The 15,948-nt window shown below is 43.9% G+C and overlaps 1 protein-coding gene and 1 long non-coding RNA gene across 7 annotated transcripts in view; both read right to left on the reverse strand.

Annotated features, from left to right (window-relative positions):
* Positions 1–15,948, reverse strand: part of uacaa (uveal autoantigen with coiled-coil domains and ankyrin repeats a) — a 187,580-nt gene that overhangs the window by 67,890 nt on the left and 103,742 nt on the right. For all 6 annotated transcript variants that reach the window (XM_073032667.1, XM_073032666.1, XM_073032665.1 and 3 more), the window contains exons 3-4: positions 10,070–10,158; positions 4,383–4,447 (exon numbers count right to left, since the gene is read on the reverse strand). In XM_073032667.1, the coding sequence (XP_072888768.1) occupies positions 4,383–4,447; positions 10,070–10,158 (154 nt within the window). The remainder of the gene's footprint in view (positions 1–4,382; positions 4,448–10,069; positions 10,159–15,948) is intronic.
* LOC140718780 (uncharacterized) lies at positions 10,351–10,734 on the reverse strand. The gene is made up of 2 exons (XR_012096788.1): positions 10,681–10,734; positions 10,351–10,399 (listed from the first exon to the last, which is right to left on the reverse strand). It is a non-coding gene; the product is annotated as an uncharacterized lncRNA (long non-coding RNA).

A 15,948-nucleotide genomic window follows, 5' to 3' on the forward strand; every position in this document is an offset into this window, starting at 1 on the left:
TGGTGGAGCAGTTAGCACAGATACTGTACTGCCCAGACTGTTGTTTAACCCTGACCTCTGGTGCTGTCTGTGTGGAGTTTGCACATTCTCTGTGATAGTTTAGGTTTCCTCTAGGTACATCAATTTCCTACCATGTTCCAAAGACCCAATCAATTCCCCTTTAATGTATCACTCCCCAACATTTTCTACACTATATCCACGACTGCATTGGTGCTGCTTCCTGCACCCATGCAGAGCTCATTGACTTCATCAACTTTGCCTCCAGCTTCCACCCCACCCTCAAATCTACCTGGTCCATTTCCGACACTTCCCTCCCCTTTCTCGATCTGTCTCTGAAGACAGCTTATCTATTGATGTCCATTATAAACCAAATGACTCTCACAGCTACCTGGACTACACCTCTTCCCACCCTGTTACTTGTAAAAACGCCATCCCCTTCTCTCAATTCCTCCTTCTCCGCCGCATCTGCTCTCACGTTGAGGCTTTTCATTCCAGAATAAAGATGTCTTCCTTCTGCCATCTCCACCAGGATCCCACCACCAAGCACAACTCCCCCCCCACCCCACCCACTTTCTGCTTTCCACAGGGATCACTCCCTATACGACTCTCTTGTCCATTCATCCCTCCCGGCACTTACCCTTGCAAGTGGAACAGGTGCTACACCTGCCCCTACACCGCCTCCCTCACTACCATTCAAGAGCCCCAAACAATCCTTCCAATTGAGGCAACTCTTCACCTGTGAGTCTACTGGGATTATCTACTGTATCCGATGCTCCCGGTGTGGCCTCTTTATACAGTATTGGTGAGACTGATGCAGATTGGGAGACAACTTAGTCAAGCAACTATGCTCCATCCAGCAGAAAAAGCAGGATTTCCCAGTGGCCATCCATTTTAATCCCACTTTCTATTTCTATTCCAACTTACTGTCGCGATGAGGCCACACTTGGGTCAGAGGAGCAACATCTTGTTGCATCTGGGTAGCCTCTAAACTGATGACATGAACTTCGATTTCTCAAACTTTTTTTCTCCAGTCCTGATGAAGGGTCTTGGCCCAAAACGTCGACTGCACTCTCTTCTATAGATGCTGCCTGGCCTGCTGAGTTCCTCCAGCATTTTGTGTGTGTTGTTTGGATTTTCAGCATCTGCAGATTTTCTCTAGTTTGTGACTGGACTTCCCTTTAATGTGGCAAAGAAAAACACTCAAAGTAGAGTGGATGAGCACGAAACTAGTGGGATTGCTCCCATGGATCTGATGGGTGAATGGCCCTTCCCACATCACAGATCGCAGCCAGTCCATAATGACCAAGGCATATCTAAGCAGGTACTGTAACCCTCTAAACCAGGGGCTCCTAACCTTTTTTTATCCATGGACGCCTACCATTAAGCGAGGGGTCCAAGGACACCAGGTTGCTCTGAACCTTTCTTGTCCATGCCCCTGTCCAGGTGTCAATATACCTGTCTCAGCCACATCCCTCCAACAGCCTGCCTCATTTACTGATCACCCTCTGCTGGATGGAGCTGCTGTGAAACTAACATCCATACATAACTTCTTTAAGTTACATTCTTAAAGAAAGTCAATCAATTGTGGACAAAGAAATCTCAGGATGTTTGTTATATCAACATTGGGAGGCAGAATCGTGCTATTTATTTACTTAGAGACAAATCTCAGAACAGGCCCTTCTAACCCTTCAAGTCACGCTGCCCAGCAACCCACCTGTTTAATCCTAGCTTAATCATAGGACAATTTACGATGGCCAATTATTTTACAAACTGGCATGTCTTTGGAACGTGGAAGGAACCCAGAACACCTGGAGGAACCCACACGCCCATGGAAAGGAGTGTACAAACTCCTTACAGACAGCAGTGGAATGGAACTATGAACCCCAGTGGCCTGAGCTGTAATAGTGTCATGTTAACTGCTCTGCTAACATGGCACCTTCTGCTGTAACTTCATTATTTTTAAGTCGTGCTCTGTCCTGCTACTATAAAGCAACATTTCACGACATACCAAGGTAATAAACCCGATTCTGAATCGGTGCCTCAAATCCCATCAGTCCAGACCTTTCATCGCAGCAGATTTGTGTATCTTCTATTCAAACCAATGGGTTACACTATTGGGCAAATAAACTCGTGAACCAATTTACATTCCATTGTCCCTGATGCAATAGGGCCCCATCACCCAGGACATGCCCTCTTCTCATTACTACCATCAGGGAGGTGGTACAGGAGCCTGAAGACACACACTCAACGTTTTAGAAACAGCTTCTTCCCCTCCACCAGCAGATTTCCAAATGGTCCATGAACACTACCTCACTTTTTGCACTATTTAATTTCGTATGTGCTCATTTATAGTAACTCTTTTTATGCATTGCACTGTATTGCTGTGACAAAACAACAAATTTCACAATAAATTTCCACCTACATTACTTGATCTTGCAGAACCGTGGCTCCAGGACAACATCCCATGCACCATCAGACTTCAGGCCTTGTGTTATTTTTGTGACTGTTATTGTAACTACATGTATTGTGGGTGACTGTATGGACTGTGTTTTGCACCTTGGTTCCTCTGAAACAGTGCTGAGTTTAGTTTTGTTTGGTCATGTATGGTTGAATGACAATTAAACTTCAACTCGATCTGTCAGTGATAAAGTAACCAATTCTGATTTAATCTATCTCGTTATGGCCCTTGCACATTGTCTACCTGCTCTGCACTTTCTCTGTAACTGAAACACTTTATTCTGCATTCTGTTTTCCTTCTTACAGCCTCAGTGTACTTATCAGAATGATCAGCCTAGATAGCTTGCTGTGAAAAGCTTTCCACGCTATCTTGGTACATTGTGTCAATAACAAACCAATTCCAGGTCATCCAAGAAGAGACAAGAGTGGAATTTAAAAATTCCTCCATGATGCTAAGTATTTACTCTGTTCCAAGACTGGATCTTTTGTTTATTATGTGCCATGTCATATGACGTGGGCCAGCATGGTCTCATGTCTGTGATTTTTGTTGGCAAATTTTTCTACAGAAGTGGTATGCCATTGCCTTTTTCTGGGCAGTGTCTTTACAAGACAGGTGACCCCAGCCATTATCAATACTCTTCAGAGATTGTCTGCCTGGTGTCAGGGGTCTCATAACCAGGACTAGTGATATGCAGATACGACCATCCACAACCTGCTTCCATGGCTTCCTGTGATTGGGGGGGGGGGGGGGTCTAAGCAGGGGCTACACCTTACCCAAGGGTGACCAGCAGGCTAGCAGAGGGAAGGAGCACCTCACAATTTCTATCTCCACCCCACCACCCACTAAGACTGGAACACAGGAGGAAACAACAAATTGAGTGTGTATACATTCAGAAGCTTTAGAAACTTTATTATCTTATGGAGCATAAGCACAGGGGCCATGGACCAATGCTTCCTCGGGGGGGGGGGGGGGGGGAGGGTGTGTGTGTGTGTGTGTGTGTGTGTGTGTGTGTGTGTGTGTGTGTGTGTGCGCACGCGCACACGTCTGTTGCTACTAGTGCACAAAGGAATTTAGACTGCACACAAAAGGTTGTCACCCTCTCCTTCATTGGTATGTGAAGTATATTTCACAATTGTACACAATCACATTTCCTTTTCCAGTTTCTGATGTGGACTGTCTTGACAACATGGATTTTGTGATGATTTGTCTGCAGATTTTAGAACTGGCTTACTTATACTGTTTTTATTAAAGAAATTATTGATTCACTATGTCGAATTCCAAAGAAGGGCGTGAAGCACGAAAGAACTGCTAGTTCATTTAAAGTGGAATGGCTTGACCAAACAGTGGAAACTACCACACTGAAAGCTCATGAGGTCAGGAACGTGCAGCTAAGAGAAATCTTTGTGTACAATACAGAAACTGGTGTTACCTGCGTGTATTGTCACAATGCAAAAGTTGCTGGAGAATTTGCAAGTGGGAGGAAGTGGAATGATATTTGGAAACTTCATTTTTTAAAGCATCATTTAGCAAGCAGATCACATATGGCGAGTGTGCAAAATCTCCAGCGAGAAAATCCTTCACTACCCAACACAGGCCTGCTATACATGTTCTGTGAGAGTGCAGATGAACGAGGGCAAAAACAATCAAACCCTGAGGAGATCAAAGTCCTTATTGACAGTGTTCTGCTAGCTGTTAAAATCTATATACAAAACTCAGTGCGCACATGTTGTCACTGGGCAAAAAATTGCATAGCAGAAGATTTTTGTGCACAAGTTAGAGGGAACTTTGCTGTGGACCCCAGGCTGGCAAGCCCTGCGTTACAAGTTTCAGCTTTATCCTTGGGAACTCTTCATGAACAATTTCTTTACCAAGGGATGAAATGGACCTTCTTATTAATGTATCTTTAAAGACAAGAGGCAATTACCTGGAGTAACCGTTGCAAACACAGTGACTGTCCATTTTTAGCAGCGAGATGTAACACACTTCGTCCTGCAGGGTAAAGAGAAAATAAAATGGGTAACAGTTGAGACTCGGACACAACGTGGGCTCGATTTCAATGAGTTCTTTTACAACAGTGCGGCCATTGAAAGTACGACCAGAATTTTTCGAAGAATGGTTATATAGGCTTCTTCAGTATTCACGGTAGGGCCAGTGGGCAACAGGTGACAAGCTGGCATAGAACCGTAGACAGTTACAGTGCAGACACCACCAATCATCCCATTGCACCCATAACGAGTCGTGTAGACCATAAGACACAAGAACAGAATTAGGACACGTGGCCCTCCGAGTGTTCTCCACTATTCCACCATGGCTGATTTATTATCCCTCTCAACCCCCTTCTCCAATAGTGTTCCCCCACTGCAGGAAACCTTCTCTCCATCACTACTTTATCAAGGCCATTCAATAGATCACTGAACCCAGGTCGCTGGTACTGTAAAGTTGTGCTAACCACTATGCTACTGTACTTGTTGCCTTTAGTCACTAGTATTTACTGTGGGAACTAGGCCCCCAAGCACCACTACCGTGGAGTGGCACAGTAGCGCAGTGGTTAGAGCAACACGTTACAGCGCTGGCAACTGGGGTTCAATCCCAGCCACTGTCTGTAAGGAGTTTGCATGTTCTCCCCATGACTATGTGGGTTTCCTCTGGGTGCTCTGGTTTCCTCCCACATTCCAAAGATGTACAGATTTGTATGGTGTACGGGTCACATGGGTACAATTAGGGGCACAGCTGGTTCGGCTGTTAGTGTGCTGTATCTCTACATTAAGAACCAAAAACAATATTAAAACTCCTCAGTTTCAGATGACGGAGGATCTGACAGACTCACTGCTGTCTGTACTGAGTTTGTATGTTCTTCCCACGATGGCCTAGGCTTCCTGCGGGTGCTCCAGTTACCTCCCACGATGGCCTAGGCTTCCTGCGGGTGCTCCAGTTACCTCCCAAGGTCCAAAGACATACCGGCTGGTGGGTTAGACTCAGGTTAAATCAGGGGATTGTTGGCACTGTGGCTCACAGGACCGGAAGGGCCTGTTCTGCGCTGGATTTCAATTAAAAAATGAATCTGGGCTGCGTTCCCAGTGCAGCAGCTGAGATCATCACACTCAGAATTTTGTCCTCCTGGCAATATGCCAATGCCCTATCTGCTCTCTCCAGGTCACATGAAAGTGCCTTGCCTACTTATGTGAAGAGCAGAGGAACTTTCAGACATCCTGTCCAATATTTATCCTTCAGATCAACAACAGGTTACAATCTTGTTGCTGATTCTGAGGAGGGCTTGCTGTAAACAAAATTCTTAAATTCCTACTTCATTAGCTGTAAAGGGTTAGAGATAATCCAAGAACGGAAAAGGTAGTTTCAACACACACAAACTGCTGGAAGAATTCAGCAAGTCAGGCAGCAACTATGGAGGGACATGAACTGTCAACATTTCAGGTGAGACCCTTCATCAGAACAAAAACATCAGCTGTACATTCCCTTCTGCCTGATCTGCTGAGTTCCTCCAACATTTCATGTGCATTGCTCTAGATTTCCAGCAACTTTAGTGTCATTGGCACAAAGGTCTCTCCCTTCTTCCTTATGCCCTGGTTCACGTGCTGGTTACATGTTCAGTCCCAACCCACCGGTGCAAGCTTTACAAGCGCAATTATCACAAACTGGTACTGAAACACAAGGCACTGGTTTGTTACCAGCGTCTCCAGGCAAGAGGAAATTAAACATTCCTCCAAAACAAGAAAATGAGGGAAGTGTGCTGACTTAGCGAACACTAAGGAGGCAAGATATGGATTAATGTCAATATATCCAGCTCCTAATTACAGCCTATTGGCAAAAGGCTGTATGCATGGGGGGGGGGGGGGAAGAGTTTGTGGGTTCTTGAGTCCAGTGAGCTCAAGTAAACATCGCTTCAGACTGTGACATCAAAACAGCGATCTGTTCATCTCCCCTCTCACTGTGGAACGGATGACATCTTTGTTAGTGAGAAAGGGCGGGCCTGTGGCATGTAGGACTGTTGGGTGAACTGCTGGGTATTTGTTGGACTGCAGACCAGGGTCTCTCTCTGTGAGGGTTGATGCTGTGCTGCTGCTTGTGTGTGGGAGGGGAAGGGGGGCATTGGGGTCCTAATGTTTTTCTGTCATTCATTCTTTGGGGTTTTTCTTCTGCTTTGTAGATGTCTGTGAGGAGTAAGAATTTCAGGATGCATACCATATACACTCTCTGATATTAAATAGCTTAGGACCTATCTTGGTGTCATCCGCAAGCTTAGCCACAAAACCATTTCATCCATAATCTAAATCATTGATATACAGTGTAAAAACAAGAGGCCCTAACACCAACCCCTGTGGAGCACCACTAGTAACCAGCAACCAACCAGAATAGGATCCCTTTATTCCCACCCTTTGTTTTCTGCCTATCAGCCAATGCTCCACCCATTCCAATATCTTTCTTGTAATTCCATGGGCTCTCATCTTATTAAGCAGCCTCTTATGCGGCACCTTATGGAAGGCCTTTTGAAAATCCAAATACACAATATCTATAGCCTCTCCCTTGTCAATCTTATTTGAGATTACCTCAAAAAATTCCAATAGGTTGGTGAGGCAGTGTCTTCCCTTCACAAAACCATGCTGGCTTGGGCCTGTCTTGACATGCACCTCGAGGTATTTCACAACCTCGTCCTTGAGGATCGACTCCAATAACTTTCCAACTACTGATGTCAGACTGAGAGGTCTGTAATTTTCTTTTTGCTGCCTCCCTCCTTTCTTAAACAGCGGAACTGCATTTGTGACCTTCCAGTCCTCTGGAACCATGCCAGAGTCTATTGATTCCTAGAAGATCATTTCCAATGCCTCCACAATCTCCAAAGCCACCTCCTTCAGAACCCGTGTGCACACCTCATCCGGTCCAGGAGACTTATCCATTCTTACTCCATTTAGCTTCCCAAGAACTTTCTCTCTAGTAATCTTGACTGTACCTAATTCTATTCCCTGAGACCTCTGGCTATCAGGTATACTGCTAATGTCTTCCACTGTGAAGACTGATGCCCACACCCACATAGTGAGAATAAATTAACTATCACAGTATTTGCCTTTCCATTAAGTACAGATGCACAGTGCCTACACTTCAGGCAAGAAGTGCTAAGGATTCAGAGAACATCACAACTGAGGGATTGCAACCTTCAGCTGCCTGAACAAAGTAGGCCTGTCAGAAAGCAAAATATTACAACGAACAGCCCAACCCACACATTTCCAGACTGCCTACCCAAAGGAGTGAAATACTTCTCACAGGAGTGAAGTTTTTATTTTTTATATTTGTTTAGCGATACAGCGCGGAGTCTGCCCTTCCAGCCACACCGTTCCAGCTGCCCCTGACAACTCCAATTAACCCTAACCTAACCACAGCACAATTGACAATGACCAATGAACCTCCCCCCACCCCCCAATCCCAGTACATCTTTGGACTGTGGGAGGAAACCGGAGCACCCGGGAAAACCCACGCAGTACACATACGGGGACTCCTTACCGACAGCATCTGCTCCGGTGCCCGAGCTGTTAAAGTGTTGCTCTAACCGCTATGCTAACAATGGCACCCAATTACAGTTCACCAGATTGTTGAGCTGGTAAATTTGTTCCTATGAGTAAAATAGACCTTTGTTCCATGGAGTAGTTTGGAGACAGCCCCTCAGTGAGATGGCTATAGATAGTCTGACAAGAACTAACGGTGTCATGTTTGTAACTTCTCTCCTGTTCCTTTGGCTGGGAGCTCTTGAGCTACAATTCATGGTCTCAGGACATTTCAGACCAGAATTAGTGTCTCTGGAATTCTCTACTACTGGAGATATCTCAGCCATTGAGAATTAAGTAAAGTCAAGTCATCAACTTTTATTGTCATTTCAACCATGACTGCTGGTACAGTGCATAGTAAAAATGAGAACGTTTTTCAGGACTATGGTGTTATGTGACACAGTACAAAAACTAGACTGAACTACGTAATTTAAAAAAAACAGAAAGCTACACTAGACTACAGACCTACACTGGACTGCATAAAATGCACAAAACCACTGCAGGCATTACAAAATAAATAATAAACAGGACAGCAGGGCAAGGTGTCAGATTTCTAGACACTAGAGGAAATCAGGATTTTGGGGTAGACCTATAAAGTTTTTTTATTTAGAGATACAGCATGGAAACAGGCCTCTCTGACCCAATGAGGCTATGTCACTCAATTGGCCACATAACCCACCAACGCCACTTAACCTACCAACCTTCTTTAGAACTTTGGGGAAACCGGAGCACCCGGAGGATACTGACACGGTGACGGGGAGAAGGTACAAACTCTTTACAGACTGCAGTGGAACTGAATCCAGATTGCAGATGCTGTAATAAAGCCACACTAACTGCCCCAGTAAAGTTCAGGTCCTACAGAATGGCAAGGTTTACTTGAGGGTCAACTGGCCCAATTTGCCCCATTGCAAAATACCCGTAACCTGCAAACTGACAATTTGAGATGCTGAATCAGGGCACAATATATCTTACTGTACATACCATTTACTACAAATTACTCTAATTTGCACTTTGCACATTCAGACGGAGATGTAATGTGAAGATTTTATTCCTCGTGTATGTGAAGGATGGAAGAAATAAAGTCAATTCAGTTTTCCCCAGAGCTCTCACCGAGAATATGAAACAAAGCACAGGAACAGGCCCTTCACAATGGCTGCACATATTGGAGTATAAAAGTATAAATTTACCAAAACTATGAAGTCAAGTTCTGAGCTTGCTATTTGCTATGCATGTACTCAATTTAGTAGAATGAAATCTTAGGAATGTAGAAGACAATGGTGTGTTAATGAGAGGTAGCTAAAGAGCTAAAGAAATGTAGATTAGAACATTGCTCAGTTCAGAGTTTGCTATTTGCTATGCATGTACTCAATTTGGTAGGAGACTGAAGTCTTAAGATGGCAATGGTGTGTTAATGAGAGGTAGCTACAGAAAGAGCTTGCTATTTGCTATGCATATATCCTAAAAATGTAGAAGACAATGATGTGCTAATGAGAAGTAGCTAAGAGATATAGATTAGAACATAATTAAGTCAATTGATAGAAACAATAGGGACAATGATGTACGTGAGGTACGTGTAATATGCAATTACAGATCGATTACATATGCTAATGCAACTGGACCAGGAGATTGCTATAAAAAATGCTGTGTCCAAAGGATCGGTGGGCAATCAGCGACTAGCTCAATGACTGTCTCAGCTTTGATTTGCAAATTAAAGTTTAACCCTTCTTGAAGAATCTTCTGCATCTCTTGGTCATTTGTGAGGCACGAAAAACCACGACACACACAACACCAAATCATTCCTGCACACTCATCTACAAACCTTTGACACCACTGACATATCTGCTTCCACCGCCACACATTCCAGGCACAAACCCCACTTTCTGGGTAAAACTCCCCCTCCCCCCCCCACCTTACATGCACATCCCCTAGTATTTGATATTTCTACTCTGGGGGAAACATTCCGATTGCCCATCCAGTCTACACCCCATTATACAAACTTTGATCACGTCTCCTGCTCGGCCGCCGATGCTCCAGAGAACACTGAAGGAAGCATTACCTGCAGCGTCCGTTGCCGCGACGTCGACACCATGGGAGAGCATCGCATTAATGCAGGGGACATCTCCTTTTGCTGCTGCAACATGGAAGCTGGAAGAGAAGGAAGGCGAAAGGGAAGTTAGGCTCACGTTACAGGTGACTTCCTCAGAATATTCTGCCTGAACACGAGACTCCCACCCTGGAACTGCTCTAACTTTACACCTGTAACGTTCTCGCTCGGGTGTGACGTAACGCCGAGGTAAACGTCGAGATAAACCAGAATCAATGCAAACGAGGCCGCAGTAAGATTAACCATTTACTGTTCACTCTTCACATTAACGCATGGTGAAAACTGTTGAAAAACAATACAAGATTGGTACAGTGTTTGTTTCCTTCTAAATATCACATTTACATTGTGAATACTTGCAAAGGTAAAACTACAATAACTACATTACATTAAAGTGCAGCATACAGTCAGAATCTAGCTGCTCCATTGGCTGCTTTAGATACACTTCAATACAAACTATCCCGACTCTTTAACTGACGAAAAGGTAAACCTTACCGACCGTCGTTACTTTTAACAGAATCGGCGTTAACATTTTAACTCAAAATATCGATTATCTAATGACTTACAGCGTTGCTTTCACTGTGTCTTTGGTGCATAGGGAGACCCTAGCCGGCGTTATGGTGGCACATGTGAGTGACCCCCACCCTTGCGTGAATCTCAAACCGGTAATTCCCCACAAGACGTGGCGAACCCGGATGTGACGTCATCGCAGCCGCGATGTATTACAGACAAATCAATTGATTTAAACAATCCTAACTTTAACTAAAAAAATGCTAACAAATTACTACGCGAAAATATTATAAACTAAGTAACTGCCATAAAGGCAGCACAACACCTATAAGAACATAAGATGTAAGATTCAAAATTAAGATGTGCGTTTCTGAAAGAGGTCTGGGTTAAAGTCAAAGGAATTATGTCTGGGTTAAAGTCAGAGGACAAAGGTGATTTAATTATGTCCGGGGACAAATGTGATTGAATTATGTCTGGGTTAAAGTCTGTAAACAAATGTGATTTAATTATGAATGCAGAAGCCCTGACAAGATTAACTGTTTGTGGAATCATTGAAGTCCTGAGATATGGACTATTGTTTTACAGAAACGTGTAAAAAAAACAACTCCAAATATGGAATGGGAAAACACTATGTACCTCCCGAGTCAGGGAGGAGGGGTGGTAAGGAAGAAGGATAAAACCTGCTGCCCTGTAAGGTTCAGGGTTCCCTTCTCTGAGGGGGCCCAGCTCTGCAGAACTGTTAATAAACTTTGTTTCCTTGAATTTGTCTTGAAGCTATTATTCGGGAGCGTGGCTCGTTTCTGACATAAGATATAGCTGCAGACTCTGTTTTCCCCCTAACCCCATTCTCAAGCCTTCTCCCTGTAACTTCTGAAGCCCTTACTAATTAAGAAACTATCAAGCTCCACTTCAACTATACCCACAGCCGTCCATGGCAATCAATTCCACAGATTCCCCACCCTCTGGCTAAAGAAATTCCTCCTCATCCCTGTTCTAAAAGGATGTCCTTCTATTCTGAGGCTGAACCCTCTGGTCCTAGACTCCTGCACTACTGAAAGCGTCCTCTCCACATTCACTCTGTCCAGGCCTTTCAATATTCAATCGCAAACAAGCGAAGATCTTTTGTGTGTGTTGCTTTCAATACTCGTTGTTTCAATGAGATTCCCCCTGTCTTTTTTTAAATTCTTTCTTCTGTTTTTTTTGAAGAGCAGACAAATAGCTACAATAACAGTGGAGTTAAGATTAAAGATTACATTTATTTGTCACGTGTACATTTGTGTCAATGACCGACACAATCCATGCTTCTGGCACCAGCAAAGCTTCCCCATAACTTACTCGTCCTAACCCGCCTGTATTTGGAAAGAACATCCAAAGGAAACCCAGACGGAGGTTAAAAATGCTGCCAGTAAATCATGAGGATATTGCAAGCTGCGAGCTTGATATTCATTGTTTAATTATTATTACTTCCTTTATTTTTGTATTTGCAGAGTTTGTTGTCTTCTGCATGCTGGTTGAACGCCCAAGTTGGGCAGTCTTTCATTGATTATGTTATGGTCATTATTCTATAGATTGAGTATGCCCACAAGAAAATGAAGCTTAGGTGACATATATGTATTTTGATGATTAAATTTACTCTGAACTTTGAAAACATACAAATTCCTTACAGACAGGACCGGGAATGGAATCCCGATCATTGGCACTGAAAATTACTATGCTACGGTGCTAACTGCAATTACACTAATTGCTATGCTCCTGTGGCGCGGAGTACAGCAATTGGTACTAACGGTTGAGAAGCAAACGCGCAGCCGGAACAAACCTACACTACAACACTATCAGATGATCTGTCCTAAGCCCTACACAGAGATACAATCAGCTCAAGAATCCTCATTCTCTCAGGAGGTTTAGCTTGTCACTGAACACTAACAAACTCTATAGATGTGCTGTTGAAAGTGTCCCGATTGGTTGCCCTGTGCTCTGGTGCAGGAACACAAGCAGATGAGAAACTAGAAGATTCTGCTCAATGAGGACTGTGCAAAAGTCTTAGGCACATATTAAAGTTAGGGTCCCTAAGACTTTTGCATAGAACTGTACTTGTCAGTAGAACGAGTCTGAATATCTGGCGGGAGCAAAGGATGTCCAGAGGTGTTCAAAGGTGCAGACACACATAGCTCTGAGACACCAGGCAAGGTCATCTGATTCCAATCAAATGGTTTATTGATTGGTTTATTGATCATTACAGAATGTCTCTCTGGTGCTTCCTGCTCCCTCCCCTCTCCCTTCCCTTTTTCCTAACCATGATTCCCCTCTCCCTGCCCCCTTCCCACTCTCAGTCCACAATAGAGACCCATATCAGAATCAGGTTTATCATCATTCACATATGTCATAAAAGTTGTGTTTTTTTCCCCCGACGGTAGTACAGTGCAATACAAAATTACTACAATACTGTGCAAAAGTTTTAGGCACCCTAGCTATATTGATAGCTTTTGCACAGTATACATCCCCATCACTGGCAGTAACTGCAGGAGGTGCTGCCTCAAGAAGGCAACGTCTGTCATTCCAAGATTCCCAGCATCCAGGTCATGCCATCATTCCACAGCTCCCAACCAGGCGAGAGGAAGTCTGGGGTCCCACACCACCCGGTTCAGGAACAGCTACACTTCACTCATTTGGTTCTTGAGCCAATGAGCAAACCCTAGTCAATACAGTTCAGCAACGTTGTGAATATTTTCATCACTTTGCACAAAAGATGGACTTTGTTCTGACTGCATTTTCTTGTAAAAATTGTGTACAACTTATGTTTTCTGTTTTTCTTTCAAATGATGCTCTGTCCTTGTGATTCTGCACCTGTCCACCCATTGACTTGTGCAGTCGACAAACCTGACTTTCTATTTTTTCTTTAAAGCTACCAGTGGAATTGTTCTAGTACTTCAGAAGTTTTGTTTTGATAACATTTTTAACTTTTGTTAATGGCTCTGAGAGGTTTTAGAAAAGAATGCTTTTGACAGGTTTGACAGCCAGCGGTGGAATGTTATTCAATATTGGGTGTGTGCAGCAGGGATGTTGGGATCTGAGATGCTGGATCATGAGATCACTTCGAATAGGAAAGCAGGGAGGACATTTAGGCATTGGTCAAGAGTGTACTTGTAGAATTGTGAGTAGTTTTGGGCCCCATATCTGAAACCTACTTAATATTGAAAGGTCTAGATAGAGTGTAGGTAGAGAGGATTTTTCCAACAGTGGGAGAGTCAAGGAACAGAGATGAGGAGAATTTTCTTTAGCCAAAGGATGGAGAATCTGAGGACTTCATTGCCACATACTTCTTCCCTTCTGCCATCTGCTCTCTACATGGACATTGAACCTCTGGAAACTACCTTACTTTTTAAATTTATATCATTCCCGTTTTTGCATGATTTTTAATCTGTAACTAATTTATTTATTAGCTTATTTTTTTTCTTCTTCTATATTATGTATTGCATTGAACTGCTGCTGCTGCTGACAAATTTCACGACATATGCCGGTGATAATAAACCTGATTCTGATTCTGGATTAATTTTACTACTTTGTACTACCGCAAAAAAAAGTAAATTTCATGACATACATGAGTGGTGATAAACTCGATTCTGATGTGGGTCTCCATTGTGGACAGAGATTGAGAAGGGGGCAGAGAGAGGGGATCATGGTTGGGAAAAGGGGAAGGGAGAGGGGAGGGAGTAGAAAGTACCAGAGAGACATTCTGTAATGATCAATAAACCAATTGTTTGGAATCAAAATGGCTTGGCCTGGTGTCTCAGGGCTGGGTGTGTCTGCACCCACACCTCCAACCCCCCCCCCCCCGCTACCCATGGCACCCCTTCTCTGCCACCTTTCCCACATGCCCCCCCCCCACCTCTGGCAGCACTCCACCTTCGCCATTCCCAACAACCTTTGCTCCCACCACATTTACAAACTCGCTCTCCACTCCACATTGGCAAATACAGTACTGTACAAAAGTCTCAGGCACGTACATACTTTTGCACAGTACTCTAATCCTGCCCCTGTGTCTTGTGTGTACGGAGGGAGGGGGGAGATGGGGGGAAGCTTACTGCTTCACTATCAGTATCCCTGCTGGATTTCATAGCACGTGAACAAGCTTTCTTGCACAGCCAAAAATAAACTCCTAAGAATTCAAACTGAAACTGATATGTTGAATAATGTCAGCATTACTTAGGGAAGCTCAACTAATTAGCTTTAAGCAGTATCGTATGTTAACAGGGCAAGTAACAGACAACCATCTAAAAGAATCAGAATCGGGTTTTATATCACTGGCTTTGGTCGTGAAATGTGTTGCTATGTAGCAGCAGTACATAATTATTATGAATTACAACTATAATATATAAATAATGCAAAAAGAGAGCCAAGTTAGTGAGGTAGTGTTGTCACAGTTAGGAATCTGATAGTGGAGGTTAGGACTTTATTCCTTGGAACATAGAAGATTGAGGGGAGATTTGATGGAGGTATGCAAATTTATGAGGTGTATAGATAGGGCAAGTGCAAGGCAGCTTTTTCAACTGAGGTTTGGGTGGGATTACACCCAGAGGTCATGTGTTAAAGGTGCAAGGTAAAAAGTTCAAGGAGAACATGAGGGGAAACTTCTTCACTCAGAGGACTGTGAGAGTGTGGAATGAGCTGCCAGCACAGGTGGTGCATGCGAGCTTGATTTCAATGCTTAAGGGAAGTTTGGATCGGAACATGGATGGTAGGGGTGTGGTCCCGGTGCTGGTCGATGGCAGTAGGCAGCTTACATAGTTCAATATGGACTCAACGGCAGAAAGGCCTGGTTCTGTGCTGTATTCTCCTACTTCTATGACTGTAAGAAGCTGTTCCTAAAGCATCGAGTGTGTGCTTCCAGGCTCCCGATCCACCTCCATGGTAGGAGTAATAAGAAGAGGGCGTGTCCTGGGCGGTGGGCTGTCCGTTTGAGGCATCACCTTTGGAAGATGTCCTCAATGGGGAGATGTGCTCATTATAAGATTGGCTCAGTTCACAACCCCCTGCTTTTTCTGATCCTGTGCATCGGTGCCTCCATATCAGACAGTGATGTACCCACTTCTCCACTGAACATCAGGATCGCGTTTAACATCCCTGGCTCATGGTGTGAAATTTGTAGTTTTGAGGCAGCAGTACATTGCAACACATAATAAAACTGTAAATTACAGTGAGTATATATATCTTTGGATCATTGAGTGCCTGCCTCCAGGCTCTTGTACCTTCTTCCTGATGGTAGCAATGAGAAGAGGCCATGTCCTGGGTCCTTAATGATGGACTACCACCTCTGTGAGGCATCG

This window comes from Hemitrygon akajei, chromosome 30, assembly GCF_048418815.1.
Source record: "Hemitrygon akajei chromosome 30, sHemAka1.3, whole genome shotgun sequence".
Lineage (NCBI taxonomy): Eukaryota > Metazoa > Chordata > Chondrichthyes > Myliobatiformes > Dasyatidae > Hemitrygon > Hemitrygon akajei.